Raw genomic sequence first — 20,513 nt, 5'->3', positions numbered from 1 at the left:
GAGGCAGGACTGTCTGAGCAGGGGCCCAGCCGCCCATCACAGTAACCTTCAGTGAACCTGTGTTCAGGGCACTGTGTCTCCGAGGCCTGATTTAAGACCCTATAGGAACCCATCTGTTCAAATCCACCCTCTGGCGCCTCACTCTGAAATCAGAGCTGCGGTTCTGGGGCCAGAGCCTGGACACAGCCTCCCTTCAGGTCTCTTCCGGGTGTTCTGCTCCACCTTGCACCACTTCGCCAGAGGCATGAACCAGATCTATGAGGTCGGCAGCTGCGGCCACAAGGAGCCCTCTGAGCAGCCTTACGGGATGATCAGAACCTTTTACATCGCCGCCGAGGAGGTAGAATGGGATTATGCCCCTAACAAAAACTGGGAGTTCGAAAAGCAGCACTTGGACGCAGGAGGGGAAAGGTACCACGGGCCCAGCCGCCATGGCTCTGGGGGGACTCTCTCACAGCGCCCCGCTCGGCCCCCAAAAGGCAACAGAGAGGGGGCATAGGGGGAGGGGTGTGGGGGCTTCCTGGAGGGCTGGTCCTTGTGTCACTGCAGCGGGGAAGGGCAGAGGCCACTCTGTGTGGACAGAGCAGGGCCGAGCCGGGCTGCTGCAGGCCGAGGAGCTCAGTGCGGGCAGTTGGGGATAGCGCATCAGGGAGAGCAGACCCTGCCCCTCCCTGGCCTCAAAGCTGAACAGGCCCCAGAGACAGTGCAGGGCGCCGTCTGCGCCCTCCCAGTCTGCTGCTGTGCCCCCTGCTGGCTGGCCAGGCCCAGTGCCACCTTGTGGACTGACAATGAGCCAGGACCGTATTTGGGAGAAGCATCAGGTTATTCAGCTCTGCTTGTTGAACCAGACGCTTCCCCTCAGCCTCTGTGGCCAGTCGAGCTGCTTGATGGAAGTGGGACCTACATCCCCTGCCTCCCCAGGGCGGTCAGCCTCTGCTACTCTCGAGCAGCACGCCTAGCCGGGCCCCAGGGGAAGCACTTTAAATGGGGCACGTGGTGATGCAAGGCAGGAGAGGGTCACCGAGGAGACTCTGAGAAGCAGGGCTCCCAGACGCTGCCCTCACCACAGGGCACCTTGAGGCCTCGTCCAGACCCACAGTGCACTTTCCCACATAGCCAGCCTGGCACAGAAACATGCCCCTCTGGAAGCACTTGGGAAGCTCTGCCCAGGCCGCGACCCAGCCCGTGGGCATCACAGTCCCCTGGGAACCTCTCCAGGGCAGGGCCAAGCTCCATGTGCACACAGGCCAGTCTCAGGCCCCTCGGCCCAGGCTAGGCCCAACTGCTTGTCGGATCAGCTGGTGGTACAGAGCTGGGCCCTAGCAGCCCCAGGAGGCCCCAGAGAGGACCATGGGCCAGAGCAGGGATCTGGAGCACAGAGGGGCGTCACATCACAACCTGGCAGGCTGAAGACTGGCAAGGGCAGCTCTGCTGAGAGCACACAGTCCTAGGCAGAGGGTGCCATAGTGCGGGCGGAGGCCAGTGTGGGGGCCGTTAGGACAAGCAGGGGTGTGAGGAGAGGCGTGTTGCAGCGTTCCAATGAGGGTCAGTGCCCAGTTGCAGGGACCAGGGCATGTCTGCATGGGGAGGCTCCTGTTCATGGCACAGGCCGCCCCTTCCTGCCACTGCAGGTCCTGCACGGTCACCGCCCCTTCCTGGGAGCTGTCCAGGGCCTGGTCTGGAAACCTGCCCGGCTCTTCTGTTGCTGAACGCACTCGGCACTCCTACCTCCTGGTAACGCCACTCTCTGCCGCCTCTGCCCTGCAGACATGGGGACATCTTCATGAACCACACGGAGCACTGGATTGGCTCACAGTACAAGAAGGTGGTGTACCGGGAATACACCGATGGCGAATTCGTGGAGATCAAGGCCCGGCCCCCACGTGAGCAGCACCTGGAACTCCTAGGTATGGCACACATCACGGCTGCACACGGGCATGCATGCATTCACATGTGCATGCATTCACATGAGCATACACCCTCATGCATGTACACATGAATACAGAGGGGCACTCACATGCATAAGCACGCACATGTACCCATACTCATGTACTCATACATGTGCACGCACACCCTGGCTTACATGTACACACAGGCACGCACCCTCACACGTATACACATACTCATGCGCACATACATGTGCACACACATATACACCTGGCTCACATGTACACACACACGCATGCATACACATATACACATACTCATGTACACATACATGTGCACACACCCATACACACTCGTTCACATGTACATATACATACACACATGTGCGCACATTCACCCTCACCCACCCACAGCTGCACATGCAGTCACAAGGACCTGGGGGCCATGTCTGCTCACTCCCCTCAGAGGCCCTGTCCCAGCTGCCAGGTGGGAGGGCTGACTGCCACAGGAAGTCATCTTGCAGCCCTGGAAGTCCCTGCAAAGCTTCCCAGGGCACTGTCCGCCAGCCACAGCAGCACTGCCCAGAGGACCCTGAGGAAAGCAGGCCCAGGGACCCGCCCCGTGGCCTCCTGAAACCCTCTGCCCACAGTCCCCTGGCCTGGAGACTGAACTGGACTGGCTCTTCCTGGCCACCTGCCCCACTATGTCCTGCTGGGGCCACTTAGCCCGGAGAGGGACAGGCTGAGGCAGAGACCAGGCAAGCGGGCAGAGGGCCAGGTGCTGCGGCTCCAGCCCTGCAGCTGCTCCAGCTCCCGCCCTCCTGCCCGTGAGCGCAGGCACAGAGCTCTCGTGCCACTGCCCATGAGTCAGCCTGGGCAGCACCCTTGTTGGAGTGAATCACTGAGCTCCCAGGACACAGCTGGCACCCTGTCAGGAACGCTGATGTCACCTCGAGGCTGCGGGGAGCGTAGTGAGCACAGAGGGGTCAGAGGGCAGCAGGCACGCCCAGGTCACAAAGGTTGCCCAGGCCGAGCAGAGCTCCAGAGCTGCCCTCTGGAGCTTTCCACTTTCCCTCCCTTCACCTGTCCCTGCCCACGGCCCCACGCTCAGGCCTGACCTGGCCCGTACAATTTCCTTGGACAGGCAGTTGGAGGGGGAGTCCGCCAGGGGCAAGTCTGGATACCACTGTCGCCGCTCAGGGCAGCCCTGTGCCAGGGCACTCTCAGACAGCAGCTCCTGGGTCCAGGCAGCCAGAGACGGGCTGGAGTCTGGTGCCTTCTCCTGCCCCCTGCGCACATGCCAACCCATGCATCCTTGTCACATATGGGTCACGAACCACCCCAGACTTGCCCGAGAAGACACATAGCTATGCAAGTGTCCATGAGCACGGTCTGGCTCTGACAGGAGGACACGTGTCAGTTTTCCTGACAGGCTCGGGTGTGAGCCTTACTGAAGACACGTTTTGGTGCATAGGCCGCGGGGTCCGTCCAACCGGGGAGGGCCGCGGGCTCAGAGAGGTGAGCACACGAGGTCCCTGGCTGGAGGCAGGCCTGCAGCTGACCAGCAGCCCATGTCACTCACCCAGGGTCCTCCCTGTGCACTCTGTGGCTGCTGGCCACGCTCACGAGGTCTGGCCTGCCGAGAGAAATCGAAATGACCCCTTACTGCTTTGGCTCTAGGTCCCATGATTCATGCAGAGGTGGGCGATTCCATCCTGGTCATATTTAAGAACAAAGCCCAGCGGCCCTACTCTATCTGGGCCCAGGGCGTGGAGGCCATGGACAGCGGGAAGCGGCTCCAAGTACCAGCAACCAATCCAGGTAGGCCCGCCCTGCCCCTGCCCCGGGGACCTGCTCCCTGGAGCCCGGCAGGTAGCAGGGCAGCTGCCACTCTGGGCAGGAGCCGGGCAGTGCCCATCCTTTACCTGCATCCCCAGCAGTCAGCCCACCTCATCTTAAGTGTGCCTCAGACACAGGCCCACATGCCACGGGCTTGCCAGCTGGCCTCCAGTCCTCTCCAGCCTCCTCTGGGTAAACACAGGCGTGGGGAAACACTGCTGGATGCTGTCTCCACATAGCCACAGCGGCCAGACGGTGCCCTGACACTCCACAGCCTCCCTGGATAGTCCCCTGCCCCCCCCTTCCTCCTGGGATCCCAAACAGGGCAGGGGCAGCATCTCCCTGGGCACTATCTGGACCACCAGCAGCCTGTGCTTGTGACTTTGTGGAGGCAGTTCCCACTCAGAAACGCTCTGCTGGGGGCTCCGACTGAGGCAGGCTGGGGAGGGGAGGGGAAGGCTGGTGGGGAAGGGGTAAGTGTCATCACAGAGAGTCTCTGTTGCTTCCTCCCTCACAGCATGGAGGCATCTCACATAGGAGCAGAGGGGAGGGTTTCAAGTGGGTCCCGGGCACCGCACCGGGAACTGATGCTCACATTGGTGTTTCTTGAGACCAGTCGACCAGGGAGAGGTGACATCAGCACGTCCTCCTCTTCTCCCGTTTCAGGAGAGATAAGAACGTACAGGTGGAACGTGCCCAAGCGCTCTGGCCCTGGGCCCTCTGACCCCAACTGCATCCCGTGGGTTTACTACTCCACCGTGGACTTTGTGAAGGTGAGGTGGGGAGCAGGACTTGGCGTCCAGGTGAGGGGGAGGCCCGGAGTCTGGGCTGAGTCATGCCAGAGACCATGCATTCTGCCTGCTCGCCACCTGGGGCGGCACCCACAAAGCTGGCTGACCCCTGCGCCCAGCCTAGCAGAGGAGGGCCAGTCTGCCAGCCTCAGGGCTCAGGTGCCAGGCTTCGAACTCCCACAGTTGCCTCAAGTCAGAGCATGTGCGAGCAGGTGATGAGACTGAGACCCACAGCCTTCAGAGGCATCACCGGACTCGGGGGAAGGTGCACACTCTGACCCCGGAAGCTGGGAGTCGGATCTTGGCAAGATAAGCTGTCGGGACACTCGGAGGTAAAGGGAGGCATGAGGCGTGGCCGAGGCTCAAATTGCACATCATAAACCAACGTCCACACCGGAGGCCTGTCTGTGGGACATGTCAGCACAGCCCAGGGAGCACCAGTGCCCTTGCCTCTGCTGGGCGCACCAGTGCCCTTGCCTCTGCTGGGCCCAGTGACCAGCAGATGCACACACACACACATACACCTGTCATGTGTCCACCCTGGGGCATTGAGGCTCGGTGGCTCAGCTACTCCTCTGACAGCCACTCTCAGACACTCTCTGGCTTCAAGCCCTGCAGTGACCAGCCTCTTCCTCTTCCAGGATACATACAGCGGGCTGATGGGGCCGCTGATCACATGCAGAGAGGGTGTGCTGAATGAGAAGGGAAGAAGAAGCGATGTGGATTACGAGTTTGCCCTCTTGTTCTTGGTGTTCAATGAGAATGAGTCCTGGTATCTGGACGACAACATTAAGAAGTATCTCAATAAAGACCCGCGGGACTTCCGGCGCTCCGATGATTTTGAGGAGAGCAACAAGATGCACGGTGTGTGGCGAGAGCCCCGAATCCTCCCCCCAGGGAGGTGCTGGACCCACTATCTTGGGACGTGTGTGCAGGGGAGCTGGTGGGTGATTCCTGAAAGAGTCTCCTGCACTTGTGGCAGAATCAGTGCAACCCCACCAGGCCTGGAGTCAGCCCCACCTGAGGGGCCGTGTCTGTCTCAGGACGCAGCCCAGTACTGAGCCGGGGTCTTTGTGCCTGCGTGGCTGTTCTCAGCCCCAATCTCTGGCACCTTTGTAGCAGCCAACAAAAGGCTGGCCACAGGGCAGCTTCCCACCCACGGCCCCGCCCACAGTCCAGGTTCACTTCCCTCTCCCTTTCAGGGAACACCTCCCCATCTGGTCACGTCAGGAGGGAAAGAAGGTGGGGGGCAGAGTCCCCCGTCAGCCTGGCTCCCCTCCTCCTAGCTCGGTCCCACAGCTCAGCCCCGGGAAATGACAGATCCGAGCCAAGCAACCTGACACAGCTAGTTCCAACAAACAAGATATTAAAAATAGCTTCTGTTTTATTCTAAGAGGATCAGAAACACAATCCCTGTGTTTGGTACCATGTACAGAGGGGCTCTCAGCCTGGGGCCACAGGGAGCCTGCGGCTCGCCACACTCACCCACCCTCATCCATACAGTCGCCATCACTCTCTGCACTTGTGTCTCGATACACTAGACCTTGGGGACTGAGTAAGATAACACATTCACAGGGAGATCGGGGCCCTAATGATTCTCCAGAGCCATTTTTCAGGGCAAGTGAAGCTGTAGTTGCTAATGAGAGGCTGTTTTGGCTTCACCTTCTAGCTATCAATGGGAAGATTTTCGGGAACCTGCACGGCCTCATCATGAATGAAGACACCATGACAAACTGGTACCTGCTGGGGCTGGGAAGCGAGGTGGACATCCATACCATCCACTACCACGCGGAGAGCTTCCTCTTCAAAGTACGTGCGGGCAACAGGCGCAGCCGGGAGAGACCCGTGGAGCCCCTGGCCACGGCTGTGGCCGTGTGGGCACCTGTATGTGAGAACTCTGGCCTCTGCTTTTCTCTCTTTCCCCTGAGCCAAGGCCCACAGGAGGAAGCATATAGTTCAAGCCCTGTGCTAGGCTCCAAACTTTGCCTTTGTCCTAGAGAGCGGGTTGGGCCATGAGTGCAGCAGAAGCAGCCCCAGCCCTGTTACTGTCACTGTCACCGTCACTGTCCTGTTGTTCATCGATTTGCTCAATTTGCTCGAGCGGGCCCAGTAACGTCTCCATTGGAGACTTTGTTGTTACTGTGTTTGGCATATCCAATATGTCAGCGGTAGCTTGCCAGGCTTTGCCGTGGGAGCAAGATACTCTCGGTAGCTTGCCGGGCTCTCCGAGAGGGGCGGAGGAATCGAACTCGGGTTGGCCATGTTGGCCACTTGTAAGGCAAACGCCCTACCCACTGTGCTATCGCTCCAGCCCTGCTATTGCTCTAGCCCAGCTCAGACCTGCTAAATCAGACACTCAGGGTAAGGAATGAAGAGCTGTCCCTTCCTCTCCAGGAGACAGCTGGTCTCCCTCCCAGGCTCGCCTCTCTGTTGGTTCTGCAGGGCAAGACCCCAAGGATTAGCAGCAGAATCGAACTGTCCTACCAAAAGACCTCTGTTCCTCCTCAGGTCTGGCCTTTCACAGCACCCATTCTAAGAATGACACTAAAGTTGATAAAGTTGAACAAAAGCTACAAAAAGGCAAAGTTATAAATACACCTGAAGCACATGATTGTTGGTCAAAGGAGTCTTGCCTTTATAGCACGTGCAGGGCCCAAGGGCGCGACTCCCCCTCCCCCTCAAAGAGTCACCCCCGGGTCGGTGTGTGGGCCCGAACGAAACTAGGGATGGCCTAGGGCTCACCCCCCTCTCAGGCCCCTTGGCCCGCCCTATCCTGTGCTGCCCACCACCCTGTCTGTGGGTTCTCGTGGTCGCACAGCACACACCTGTTGCTTGTGTGGCTGCAGTCCTGGTTTCCCTGGGGAGGTTGTGGGGGCAGAGGGTGGGCCGCACTTCCTGCTTTCTGCTGGCCTCTTCCTGTTGGCCCGCCTGTTCACAAGTCTCTGCCGCCACGCATTGTGGTGAATCTGTAGACTTTCAGCAGTTTGTGGTGAGGTCTGTTTCCTTGCCGCGGCATGGGAGGATCTGACTGACTCTGGACTCATTCTCTTCCAGCTGGGGAGCCCGCAGATGGGATCTCCCTGCCTACAGCCTCTTTCTTCATTCCTTACACGCTTCGTGGTGGGGAAGCCTGGTAACGCTTGTTTCCTTTGATGGATCATACCTTAGCCTGACTAAAGCCTGGCAGCTAAAGGGTTACAGGTCTTCATCGTTCATTTGGCTCAGCAGTTCTTAGCACTTCCTGCGTGCAGCTGATACTTCTACCTGTGCACGGGAAGACTTTGGTGCTTCCTGCCCCGGCTTGCCCAGCCTCTCCTGGCTGCATGAGGTCTTTCCCATGGCTAGTGACTGGTCCATCTTTTTTTTTTCTTTTTGGGTCACACCCGGCTCAGGGGTTATCCTGGCTCTGTACTCAGGAATTACTCCTGGCAGTGCTCGGGGGACCATATGGGCTGTTGGGAATTGAACCTGGATTGGCCGCGTGCAAGGCAAACGCCCTACCTGCTGTGCTATTGCTCCAGCCCCAGTGACTGGTCCGTCTTAAGTCTTGTGGTTTCAGCTCTCCAAGAACTTCAGCTTCCCAGATAACATTTTAGAAAAAGCTTAGTGGTTTTTAAGATTTCTGGGACTTTGATTAAGTATCACGGAATCTGTACATTGGTTCAGGGAGAACTGGTAACCATAATGGGCCTTCCTGACTAAGAACATTTCAGCCTTTTCACGTATTTTTTTTTCTATCACTGGAGTTCAATGGTTTCCAGAGAGAGTTCTTGTCTTTATTCTGTTACAGTTATTACCCAAGTTTATCATGGGCCTTGAGGATAATATACATGGTCTAATATTTAATGTCAGTAAAATAGGATTGATGCTTGCAACTAGTTCTCTAGCTCATTTGGTTGTCTTGGGGGTGTTCAGGCCTGGATAGTCATGTTGTCTGGGAAAGAGATGCTTTACTTACCATGAACTTTTTTGCTTCTCTGCCATCTGCACGGACTAGACTTATGTCCGGTGCTGGGCGGGAATACAGTGAACGTCCTTTCCTGGGTCTTACCGGGAGGGGAGAACAGCCAGACCCCCGCCGTGGCGCTGGTGCAGGGTCCTTTCCTCCCTTCAGTTTGCAGATGAGACCTTTTCTTAGTGGCACCCCTGCCCCATCATCTATTGGCAGTCTTTAGTGCAAAAATGAATGAGTGATTTTCAATATTGGATGTTCTGTTCTGGACAAGCTTCACTGTTGTGCTCCATTGTCCCTACTGTGTGCTGCTGGATTCTGTGTGAGTCTCAAGGACTTCAGCCTCTATGCTCCTGAACAATCCTGCTTGTGGTGTTCTTGTAATATTCTTGTCTAGCTCTGATGAGGATGAGGCCAGCCTCATCATATGAGCTGCTAGTACTCCCTCCTCCTCCTCTGGGTTCTAGAAGAATTTGTTTAGAATCGATGTTTTCTCTTCATTTGTCAAGGAAGCCATCTGGACCTGCAGCTTAATTTATTGAAAGTTCTTAATGCAATTTCACTTTCTTTAAATAAATAATAGTAATTTGGGGCTACACTCAACTGAAGGCACTTGTTCAGACACTTAGCTGCAGAACTCAAGGGCAAAGCATTGTTCATGATATTCCTTCCTATCTTTTTAATGTCTTTAGCGTTAATGATCTCCCTTCTCTCCTGCCTAACACTTGTCTCACATTTCCTTTCCTCTGAGTCAGTTTGTCTGGATGTCTGTGTTAATTATTGACTGTGACATAATAAATTACTCAAATACTCAGGATTCACCATTTCCCCAGCTCCCATGGCAGGCGTTGGGCTGGTTGGTTGTGATGTAGCTTCTCTGATAGATTTGGGGAGTGGGTGGGTTGGGTAGCAGCCCCAGAGAATGGCACTGCAGGAGGAGGTCTAAGCCAGGAGCCCCCTCCCAGTGACCTTACCCTGAAACCCAGGCCCAGCCTTTGCCCTTGCTGGGGAGCAAGAGTCACCACTGGCCTGCTGGATATTGGGACCCCCACCTCCAGGGTGCTGAGTTCATGGGTCTGTGGCATAGCCTGCCTCTGGCCTTTTTGATTCACATGTATCATGTTTCTGCTCTCGTGTTCATTGGCTTCTTCCCTTCTTCATGCCCACCTTCTGCAGATTGACCAGTCTTACCGAGAGGACGTATATGACCTCTTTCCTGGCACATTCCAGACCATCGAGCTGTTTGCGGACCACCCGGGCACGTGGCTGATACACTGCCATGTCTCTGACCACATCCACGCCGGCATGGAGACCACCTACACAGTCCTGCGGAACATAGGTACCAGGGCCCAGAGCCAGGCCAGGGCAGCCCTGGCAAATGGGCACAGGGCTGATGGAGAGTGGCGGGAGGGGGTGGTGGGAGGCCGACACGGGGCCTGGGAGGAGCCACGTCTGCTGTGTGAAACCTCCTGTCTCCCCGCCAGACAACAGGGTCCCTTATTCCACTAAGCCTCCCTCCGGAGGAGCGTCCCCTGCAGAGACGGTGCCCGCCAAAGGTAAGGATGCTGGCTCCTGCGTGTGCAGCCATCGGGGCCCAGCATAGCCCTGACCCTGCCCCTCTCTTCTGCAGGCCAGCCAGGCAAGGAGCAGCTCTATTTCTTCGGCCGGCAGCTGGGGCCTCGGGGAGCCAAGGCAGCCTTAGTCACCCTGTTCATCATGGGGCTCCTCCTCCTGCTGGTCACTGTGCTCCTGGCCCTCCGACTGCACTCTGCGCACCAGCGGGGGGTGTACCAGCAGGTGCAGACCTGCGCCCTCCCCACCGAGGCGCTGTGACCCAGCCACTGGGCACCAGGCCGCCACACACCCACCAAAGGCGCCTGTCCTGGGCCAGGCTCTGCTCCTAACAGGGCCAGCGACTTCTATTTATTTACTCTCGAACGGGCTGTGAGTGGCCCTGGGGGTGACGTGGAGAGCAGGTGGCACTGTGAAGGCCTCGCCAGACGACTGTCCTCGTTGGCTGAAGGACCCTCTGTCGTGCTTTGAGCTTTGGTTCCCCCTTGCTGAGCCTGAGACCAGACCAGGCTTCCTTCGCCTACCTCCAGCCTCTCTGGAAGGACAAACCTCGGTGCTGTTTCGGCAGCTGGCCTAGGAGTCTGCAGCTGCTCCTGGCACTGCCTGTCCCCAGTTCCCCTTGATCCTTTCCTTCTGCCACCTGTGCCCTCCCCTCCCACCCCCAGCCTCACGTCGCTGCAGACCTGAAGATTCTCAACTCACTTCACATGACAAGATGTTCATCACTTCTCTATCAACGTGCTGTTTTCACAAATGGACAGGAGAAAGGGTCCTGGAGGGAAGGCGGGGCCTAGAGCAGACGGCTTCCTCCTCCCTGGACACCAGGCAGCACGGGGTGGGGTGCTTCTCTTCGGGAACATGGTGACAGTGCTCAGGTCCTCCCGTGTGTGTAAACGAATGACTGAGCACTCAGCAGCGTCCACCCACAGGTACAGCCCAAGTGGGTGAGGCAGGCGGCATCACTGGGGAACAACCAGTGAGGGGAGACTGCCTTGGGCACCCCCCCTAGGGCTGGGAGACACTGGTGGGGGGACCACACGTTCCTGCTCACATGCTTTCTCATCTTGGTCATGGTTTCGGGGAGGGTTTGCGTACTTGGTAGATGTGCTAGTCTGACGGTGGAGGCTGCTGGTACTTCTGTTGGTTGTTTGCTTTGCTGTCCCATTAAACAGGTTTTCCAGAGGATTCTCGACGAGGCCCGGGAACCCCACAGAATGTGACTTTGTGACACATGCTTAGGGCTCTGTGTCAGCCTGCAGTGGTCTGACAGGATGTGGATGCCTTATTTATGCTCACTGGCAGCTAAGGGTTCCTTATGCATTTTTCTCCCTCTTAGTTCGTTTTTGTTTCGTTTTGTTTTGGGTCACACGGGGTGATGCTGAAGGCTTCCTCGTGGCTCTGCACTCAGGGATCACTCCTGGTGGTGCTCAGGGGTGCCAGGGTTGGAACCCGGGTGGGGGGTGCAAGGCTAGTGCCCTACCCGCTGCGCTAGATCCCCCCAGTCTATTTTTTTAATGAAAGCTAATCCACAGCACAATGTGATACAGCCTCTCTTTTTAATAAAGTTTCGTGTACTGTGAGATGGTACTTTGTCTCTAAGACCGGCGTGGGGGTGTGAAGACCAGGAGCCTGGCCATCGTGCCAGGGAGAAACAGTCTCCGCAGAGGGCAGGGTCTCTACCTTCCCTGCGGGCCGCTGCAGGGTGCTCTCTCCGCCGGGGCTGGCAGGGCCGCCCCCCGCCCCCGGCCCCGCCCGAGCAGGCAAGGCGCTCTTCCCCGCCCCCCTCAGCTGGGGGATGACCCAGGCTGGGGAAAGGCCCGCGCTCGCCTCCAGCTTCGGGGGTCCGGGGCCGTCCGAGGGCGGGGGGCGGGGGAGCATCCGGGCCTTGACGGCGGGCAGGGGGCGCGGGCGCGGGCGGAGCCGGGGAAGGGGCTTTGGGTGGGCGGGGTTAAGGGGCGGGGAAGTGGGCGGGGCGCAGGGAGTGGGCGGGGCCGAAGGGAAGGCGCACCGTCCTAGGAGGTGAGGCGGGTGTGGTGACGTGAGGTGGGCGGGGCCTGTGGGTCCCAGGGTCGTGCTGCGTTCTGGGACGGGAAGTGGGCGGGACCTGAGGTGGGCGGGGCAGGGGGCGGGGCGCGCAGGAGCACGGGCGCTGGGGCCGCGGGCAGCGGGCACGGGCAGCGCGCGGCCAGGCAAGACGGGGATGCGCGCGGGGCCCCGGCGCCGGGGAGAGCAGAGCGGGGGGCTCGGGCCGGGCCGCTGACGGCGCCATGGCCATCGCGCACCTGGCCACCGAGTACGTGTTTTCCGACTTCCTGCTCAAGGAGCCGACCGAGCCCAAGTTCAAGGGGCTGCGGCTGGAGCTGGCGCTGGACAAGCTGGTCACGTGCGTGGGCGTGGGGCTGCCGCTGCTGCTCGTCTCGCTGGCCTTCGCGCAGGAGATCTCCACGGGTGAGGCCCCTTTGTCTCCGCGGACTGCCCCGGCGCCCTCCCCTGCGCCCGCCCAAGCGGTTCCGGGGGCCCGGCCCGGCCCGCGCGGTTCCGTGGACCCGGTGCGCCCGGCCCGCCTCGTTCCGTGGACCTGGCGCGCCCGGCCCGCGTGCTTCCGTGGACCCAGCCCGGCCCGCGTGGTTCTGTAGACCCAGCCCGGCGCGCCTGGCCCGCGTGCTTCCGTGGCCCCCGTGCGCCCAGCTGCGCGGTTCCGCCTGGTTCCGTGGACCCGGTGGCCAGGCCGGGAGGGGCGGGTGCCCGGGGAGGGCGGATGCCCGGGAAGGGGCAAGGTCCCGGGCGGGGCGGCGGCCCGGGCGGCCCGCGGGGCGCTTTGTGCGGGCGTTGGGGGGAGCCGCGAGAAGAAGGGAAGAGCCCCGCGGCCCCGCCCCTGAGCGGCCGGCGGGAACTCTCGGCCCTGGAAGGAACAGCTGCGGCCTGCCCTGGGCTCCAGGGGGAAGGAAAACCTCCAAGGTCCCGGGTCCTCAGATAATCCCGTGCCCTCCCCAGCCGCCCTGGGGGCCACCAGCCCTGCCCTTTCCTCCTGCCCAGCCGACGGGGTCCCCAACACACGGGATTGGGGGTCTCAGAGGGCCAAACCCACCCGTGTCCATGGAATGAGCCGGCCAGCAGCTTGAGAGGGGGTCAAGGATGGTAGCCATGCCCTTGGGCACCCCCTGCCCAGGCCTTGTCCAGCCCTTCAGTCCTTGAGAATGGGACAGGGGACTTCCAAGGCTGGATCCCTGGGCATGAAACCCAGGAAGGGCTTGGAGGAGCCCCTTGCTGGGTACCTGCAGCTGGGGTTCCTGTGAAGGGACCTTCCCCAAGCACCAGGCCAGCTTCTGTGCATTGGAGACGTCATGGCTGCAGGATGGGTACCAGGGTACAATGGGTACTACAAAAGGATGGGGCATGGGGCAGACAGGGCGCGGGGCAGGACATACTGGGCAGGGGTGCCTGGAGCCTGCAAGTGGGGCCGGCTGAGAGCCACTCCTGCCTCCAGTGCCCATGGCCGCCTCCCCCTGCTCCCCACACAGAGCACCCACGTGGGCCACTCCTGCTCTGACCTAGGCACGGGGAGCTGGTCCCTACGCCTGTGGAGGCATCTGTTGCATGTTGAGTGCATGCACCCGTGTTGTTGGCATGTGTTTGAGTGTGCTGGGTGTGTGTGTTAGGCGAGGTGCATGTTGGAGGGGTGGAAGCGCGTCATGATTCAGTAGCTGTAGTTATATCCGTGAGGAGGCTGTTGGCTTGGGGTGTGTGTATGTGTGTGTGTGTGTGTGTGTGTATACACATGTGCACACATATGCACACGTCATGTAGGGAGGAAGGAATTCTGGGTGGCTGAGGAACAAATCTGAGTCCTTCCACTGGACTTTCCCAACTTCCTCGTTCCTAGGGCCTGACCAGCTACACTGGGAGGCCAGCATGACAGCTCTGCGCTGCGGTGGATCAGACACACGCAAAACAGGGCCCAGCCTGAGAGGCTGGTGGGCAGACGCAGCAGGGAGTGAGCCCAGAGTGTCTGCACCGAGACCTCGGCCAGGAGTGATCATTGGTGCTGTCCAGACATCCGTGCGCTGCTTCTTGCTGAACATGGGTCACCCTCAGGAAGCCGTAGATGCTTCCAGGCAGGCTCCTAATCTGGGGAGCCCGAGGCGAGACAAGGAGGGTGCTTGGGTAGGTCGGGGATGCCATGCAGTCCTTCCCGCCCTTGCACTGCTTGGACGGCGGCTGACTAGCGCAGGGTACCCCGGCCGCTGGCGCAGACTCTGAGCAGGAAAGAGCCTGAGTCACCTGAAGACAAAATACCCCTTCTGATGCTTTTGGCTTCACTGCTTCAAGAGGGACATTGACGTGGCATTACCCCCCATCCCACTGGCTCTCGTGGACAGACCCTAGGCACAGGAAACCCCCCAGGCACTCGGTTACAGACCTGAAGAAGCCCCAAATCTGAAGCCCGAAACTCATGGTATCTCTTGGTTGAGGACGGCAGAGTTACCTCTGTTCTGTCCCAGACAGATTCCCCCATTGTGTCTCCCTGTTCCCTCAGTGACTGGTGCACCCCAAGTGGCTTGTTTGCTCCTCCGAAAGGGGGAGAATGCTTTCAGCGACCTTCTTGCTCAGCCCGGCACTTGGTGAAGAGCACCCCCTTCATGCCTGTGACCAAGGGCTGTCATCTCGACAGAGGGTCCCAGACCCACTCGGCCACCATCGCTCCCTTCCCAGGAGCAATGCCGCTCAGTTTGTGCCCTGGAAACCCGCCTTGAAGAGAACAGACGGGCCAGAGAGAGCACAGTGGGCGTTTGTCCATCCCTTGAGCACCACCAGGAGTGATTATGAGCATCTCAGGGTGTGGTCCCAAACAAACAAAAATAATAAAATGGCAGGAAGTGCTCCCCAGTCAGCCCGAGGCTCTAATCACCCCTGGATTGTTGCAGCCCCACCTGGGGAACACTGGCCTGTAATTCTACGTATCTCCAAGAGTCAGTGTTCAGAAAAACTACCATAAAAATACTAGATGATGGGGCAAGAGATAGCACAGTGGGTAGGGCACTGGCCTTGCACGTGGCCAACTGGGCTTTGATCCCTGGCATCCCATATGCCCCCCATTCCCCTCCAGGAGTGATCCCTGAGTCCTGCCAGGTGGGGTTTCCCCCACCCCCAGGAAAAAAACCAACAAGGTTATTAATAACTGAGTCTTCAGCACACACTGTTCTCCCACCGTCCCACCACAGCGCCTGTTCTCCCAGGCCTGGGGCGGCCTCCCTGGGCCCATGAGGGGAGCCTTGTTCTGGTCCCCTCTGGACCACTCTGCTGCTCACCGCCCCTCCCACACCCAGGGGCGTGGGTTGAGCTTCCTGCTGACCTGGGTGCTCTCTCTTGCTCTGGCATCCTACCTGTGGGACTCCCCGTGCCCATCAGCACCCCGAGCCAGAGTCTCCCGTTCCACGTTGTGTCACCTTGGGGGCCACACGCCCCAGGCCAGACGCTGGGTAGAGCAGGGAGTGGCATGTGGGACGTGCGGGGCTGCACAGTAATTACCGTGATGAGTGCCATGGGGGCGGGTGGTTACGACAGGTGTGGGGGATGCGGGCAGTCGCCACCCGCAATAACTCTCAGGGACCCTGGAGCCAGCCTGGGTCTCCGACGGCAGCTCCCCAGGCCGGTTCCGCTGAGTGCCAGCAAGGCTGCTCCAAGCACTGTGCAGGAGTCCAGGAGTTCAGGGGGGCAGTTGTGTATATCTGCATCTGTGAATCTGCCTGTGTGTGTGTGTCTGAATGTGTTTCTGCATTGTGTATGTGTGTGTTTGCAAACGCATGTGTGTGCACATCTGCATGTGTGTCTCTGTGCATGTGTGTCTCTGTGCATGCCTGGCTGAGCCCCGTGGCCACACCCCGTGCCCCCTTGCAGATGTCCTCTGCTCAGGGTTCACGTCAGCGGGTGCGGACAAGTTCCCCCGTGCCTGCCCTCTCTCCCATGGAACACCTTTCTGCCCGGCTGAGGGGTCCAGCAGTGGCCCCTGCCCCCACCTTCACTGCCCAGAGCCTTCAGGAATCCACTGGGCATCTTTGCCCGGTGGCAGCACTTGGGGTCTGTGTCCCTGCTAGTGCTCCTGGGGGGGGGGGCCTGGCCCACGGGGCCCCTAGTGCAGCCCCCAGTGAGGGTTTGTGAGGGTCAGGCCTCACCCTGACCCTCTGCTCTCCACAGGCTCCCAGATCAGCTGCTTCGCGCCCGGCTCCTTCTCGTGGCGCCAGGCGGCCTTCGTGGATGCGTACTGCTGGGCGGCGCTGCAGCAGGGAGAGCCCCTGCATGGAGATGGGGGGCAGCTGCCCCTGTGGCTGCACAAGGTGAGGAGCCCGCAGAGGACAGACCTGTTGGGGTCGGGGGACAGAGACGAGGTCCCAGGTGAAGGGGTATGACCCACCCAGCTGCTGCCCCTGTGGTGCTCCCTGAGACCGTTCGTACCTCGGGGCAAGGGCCTCCCCAGACTCGGGCCTCTCGGGAGTGGGAACACCCCACCTGCACCCAGGTCTGGCGCCCTTTGCCCACCCCTTGCCCCTGCTGGAACATGGAGCTGCAGGGCAGCCCTTGGAGCCGGCTCCCATGCCGGAAGAGGCGGAGGTTTCTCCCAGGTCGAGTCCTGGAGCCCGCAGTGGGGTTTGCCTTGAGGCCCCTGAGGCCCTGAGCTCAGAGCCCTCAGGGCCCCACTCATGTCAACCCTGCAGTAGACTCGAGTGAGCAGAGCGCCCCCCAGTGGCACCTGTGTTCACTGCACCTGCGGGACATCATTAGCTCTTGGGGGGCTCAGGTGGGAGACTCCCCTCACCACCCCCTTGGCCAGTTCTTTCCCTACATCCTGCTGCTCGTGGCCATCCTGCTGTACCTGCCATCCCTCTGCTGGCGTTTCACGGCCGCACCGCACCTCTGCTCTGACCTCAAGTTCATCATGGAGGAGCTGGACAAGGTGTACAACAGGGCCATCCAGGCCGCCAAGAGCGCACGGGCCCTGGACGCTCGGGATGGTGGCTGCGCGGAGCCCGTGGGCCAAAGGTCAGTGCAGCTCTGGAGTCGGGTGGTGTCCAGCTAAGTCAGCCCCTGCCTGCCACTCTGCAGCTGGGGGGAACCCAACTCCCCCCAAGGCTTGCTCGCCCACCACAGGGGGTGGAGATACACGAGGGTCTCCTGCTCCTCCGCACGGGCCCCACTGGAGGTCAGGGGTGGACACGGTGGACAGTACAGGGGATGTGCGCTCAGGTGGGGTGGACGCGGTAGACAGTGCAGGGGACATGCACTGAGGTTGGGGTGGACTCAGTGGACAGTGTGTGTGCTAAAGTAGGATGGACGCAGTGGGCAGTGTGTGTGCTGAGGTGGGGTGGGCGCGGTGGGCAATGGAGGCCATGTGCCGAGGGGCGTCCTGCGCTCAGTGAGGCCATCCCTGCAGCCTGTGGGAGATCTCCGAGAGCCACTTCAAGTACCCGATCGTGGAGCAGTACCTGAAGACCAAGAAGGGCTCAAGGCGGCTCATCGTGCTCTATCTGGGCTGCCGGCTGCTGACGCTGGCCACGGTGCTGCTGGCCACCGGCTGCCTGGGCTACTACTGCGGGCTGCCCGCACGCACGGACGAGTTCGCCTGCGGCCTGCACTCGGGGCTGCTGCGCAACGCCAGCGGCGTGCCCGAGCGCGTCCAGTGCAAGCTGGTGGCCGTGGGCGTGTTCCGGGTACTGAGCCTGGTGCACCTGGCCGTGTATGCACTGCTGGCACCCGTGGTGTTCTACTCGCTGCTCGTGCCCCTGCGCCAGCGTGCCCACGTGCTCCGCGTCTACGAGATCCTGCCCACTTTCGACGTGCTGCACCTGCAGCCGCAGGGCTATACCGACCTGAGCCTGTACAACCTCTTCCTGGAGGAGAACGTGAGCGAGCTCAAGTCCTACAAGTGTCTGAGGGTGCTGGAGAGCATCAAGCGCAGCGGGCAGGGCATCGACCCCATGCTCCTCCTCACCAACCTGGGCCTCATCAAGATGGACGTGCTGGACGGCAGGGCCCGTCCACGCACACCCCCACCCTCGGGCCCGGCCGGAGACACACAGGATGGCCAGGCGCCCGAGGCCACAGGTGAGGCTGGGTGGAGACTCTCCCCCCGCCCCCCGCCTTCCTTCCAGGCTCGCCCGCGTGTCCTGACTGACCCTTGCCCTTGTTCCCGCAGAGGAGACACAGGCCAACAACGAGGACAAGCACGCGCGGCAGAGGCTCCTCAACAGCTCCTGAGCCCGCTGGCTGTCAGGTCTGTCCAGGGATGCCCCACTCGGCCCACATCCCAGCCAGACGCAGAGACACGAATGACACACAGGCTGTGGCCAGTCTGGTTGGGAGAAGGTGCCGCCACCCGTGTGCAGAGCAGAGCGCTCCTCACACTCAGGACACCCGGAGTGCGACTCCGGTGGGCACTCCTCCCACCCGCCCCCCTGGGGGCCACGTTTACCCCATCAGATCAGTGTTCTGTGGAAGGCAGCTGGGTCCTGGCCCCAGGCAAGGGGCGCTGTCGGTGGTCTAAGTTATTCTGCGTCGGTGTATTTATTGCTGCTGTATCCCAGACTCCATCCCAATGTCACTCTGTGCACGGGACGAGCCTCCGGGTCTGTGCTCTGCAGAGATCACTGGAGATGCATTTCGGGAGCCCTGTTTGATTCTCAGGCCGGGGCGCCGGCAGCTCCCAGACTGCCTGGCTGAGGCCCTCAGACCTGGCCCACACCTGGCTAATGTTTGTGCTTGTACCTCCCCACCCCCACCCCACCCTGTGGTGCTCCAGCCCCTCATCCCCAACCCTCAGTCTCAGGGGTTAAGCCCCAGGGCTCTGGGGCCATCCCTGGGGCCATGGTACAGCAGCAGAGCCCCTTGCTCCTGGGTTGAGGCTGCTGGGACCCTCAGGGTCCTGATGCCAGGCCAGGCGGAAGGAGCGAGAGAGGGAGCCGGGTCAGCACCTTGGACAGCTCCCACACCCTCTGAGCCGCCCCTGGCACCTCCCCATACTTCCTCTGAGGCCTCCTGTGTCCAAACCGGCCTGCAGGGGGCGGGCATGTCCCCCATGTGGCAGGGTTCTGCATGAGCACATTCCTTGACCCCCGATGATGGCCTCTTTGAGGTCCAGCTTCCTTCCAAGTGACCTGGGTACTCAACTACATGCCCCTGACGTATGCCATGCAGCCCAAACACTGCCCTGTCTGACCCCCCATCGACATCTGGCACATGGTCCCTGGACTCCCCCTTCACACCGAGACAGTGACAGCACATGCACGCACATGTATGTGTGTGCATGCATATGTGTGTATATGCAAGTGTGTGTCCCACTGCATATGCTTGGGACTCTGACCCTGTGTCCGCCCCCCCCCCCCCCCGGGCTGGAACATGGACCAGAGCTGCCCTCATAGGCCTTGTCATCTGGCCTGCTGCCTGTGCTGCAGAAGGACTCCCGGGCCAGTGGGTTCCCTGGGTGGGACAATGGGGTTGTAGCCAACCCAGAGAGGAGGCAGCCAAGCCTCTCCCAGCAAGGTCTCCTGGAAACCACAACGGGCCCTTGTGCCAGAGGGCATGGAGCTTGGCCGGGGCCTGACCAAGGCGGTCTCAGCTGCTCCTGACTGGTCCCACCAGGCACCCAGGGCCAGCAATGGCATCTCACCCCAGTGGGGCCTCAGGGCTGCAGAGAAAATGCTGGACCTCCTGCAGAAGGGGCGGGGGGGTGGGCACTGCCTCACACACCCCGCACTGGGCCTGCACCCATGGGGGCCTCATGGAGCACAGGTGCTCCCGTTGGGAACTCTTCCCCAGCACCTTCCTGCCCCCACATCTGGAATCCTCACTGCTGAGAGGTCCCCAGGATGGGGGGTGTCGCTGGTCTGATACTGGTCTGGTGGCCACCCGTGTCCTGCAGTGAGTGATGGGCTATCCAGATGCGCTAGACGAATGTCCCGCCCTGTCCTCTCACACCACTCTGCTCCTTGTGCTCAGCTGCTGCACCCCTGCAGCCAAGCCCAGAGCCTGGGTACAGCCCTGCGTCTCTGAGTGCCCACTCCCCTTGGGTACAAAGATATCCCCCTCCCGCACATTGGCAGTTTGTCTGGATACCATGGATTCAGGACACTCAAGGCAATGCCTAGAACTGAGCCCAGGGGTAAACCCTCAGTCTGTGGACAGCAAATCTGACAGAGGAGCCGCAGCATGAGATGGAAAGTTGCCCAGACGGCTGAGATGGGGCCAAGAAAACCGGCCACGTGTGAGAAAGGAGGACGAACTGGAGCTATCTCATGTTGTACACAAACGCCAACCCAGTGTGGACTGGAGACTGGGCCAGGACCCATGGACAGGCATGCTCACTGGATACAGGCACTAGAGGTGTCTTTCGGTAATTTGAGTCCCAGAGCAAGACAAAATAAACGTGTTTCATTAAAGTTTGTACTAGAAAAGAATCTCAGACTAACATAAAAAGGCACC

At 60.4% G+C, this 20,513-nt stretch overlaps 2 protein-coding genes across 3 annotated transcripts in view; both read left to right on the top strand.

The window, feature by feature from the left end:
- The window catches only part of HEPHL1 (hephaestin like 1), a 29,830-nt gene extending 19,529 nt beyond the window's left edge, over positions 1-10,301 (top strand). The window contains exons 12-20 of the mRNA XM_056115219.1: positions 198-411; positions 1,768-1,907; positions 3,567-3,707; positions 4,392-4,498; positions 5,158-5,380; positions 6,186-6,325; positions 9,645-9,807; positions 9,953-10,024; positions 10,099-10,301. Of these exons, the coding sequence (XP_055971194.1) occupies positions 198-411; positions 1,768-1,907; positions 3,567-3,707; positions 4,392-4,498; positions 5,158-5,380; positions 6,186-6,325; positions 9,645-9,807; positions 9,953-10,024; positions 10,099-10,301 (1,403 nt within the window). The remainder of the gene's footprint in view (positions 1-197; positions 412-1,767; positions 1,908-3,566; positions 3,708-4,391; positions 4,499-5,157; positions 5,381-6,185; positions 6,326-9,644; positions 9,808-9,952; positions 10,025-10,098) is intronic.
- Positions 10,302-12,189: 1,888 nt separating this feature from the next.
- PANX1 (pannexin 1) lies at positions 12,190-20,383 on the top strand. Of its 2 annotated transcripts, none has more exons than XM_056115226.1 (5): positions 12,190-12,488; positions 16,236-16,375; positions 16,969-17,078; positions 17,470-18,140; positions 18,232-20,383. In XM_056115226.1, the coding sequence occupies exons 1-5, from the start codon at positions 12,308-12,310 to the stop codon at positions 18,291-18,293; spliced, it is 1,164 nt and encodes a 387-aa protein (XP_055971201.1). In that variant the 5' UTR covers positions 12,190-12,307; the 3' UTR covers positions 18,294-20,383. The 2 variants fall into 2 exon arrangements, with proteins under 2 accessions (XP_055971201.1, XP_055971200.1); XM_056115225.1 differs by having other exon boundaries at positions 16,870-17,078.
- Positions 20,384-20,513: the final 130 nt, after the last annotated feature.

The sequence above is a fragment of the Sorex fumeus genome, unplaced genomic scaffold, assembly GCF_029834395.1.
Source record: "Sorex fumeus unplaced genomic scaffold, SorFum_2.1 ptg000028l, whole genome shotgun sequence".
Lineage (NCBI taxonomy): Eukaryota > Metazoa > Chordata > Mammalia > Eulipotyphla > Soricidae > Sorex > Sorex fumeus.
The sequence above is the reverse complement of the archived record's forward strand: the minus strand, read 5'-3'. Positions and strand labels throughout refer to the sequence as shown.

Excerpts from the sequence above, each read along its gene's own strand:
- PANX1 (XM_056115225.1), top strand. The coding sequence starts at position 12,308 with ATGGCCATCGCGCACCTGGCCACCGAGTACGTGTTTTCCGACTTCCTG. Across the intron at positions 16,376-16,869 it reads TGCCCCTGTGGCTGCACAAG|TTCTTTCCCTACATCCTGCT; the intron begins GTGAGGAGCCCG and ends CCCCTTGGCCAG. Across the intron at positions 18,141-18,231 it reads CCAGGCGCCCGAGGCCACAG|AGGAGACACAGGCCAACAAC; the intron begins GTGAGGCTGGGT and ends TTGTTCCCGCAG.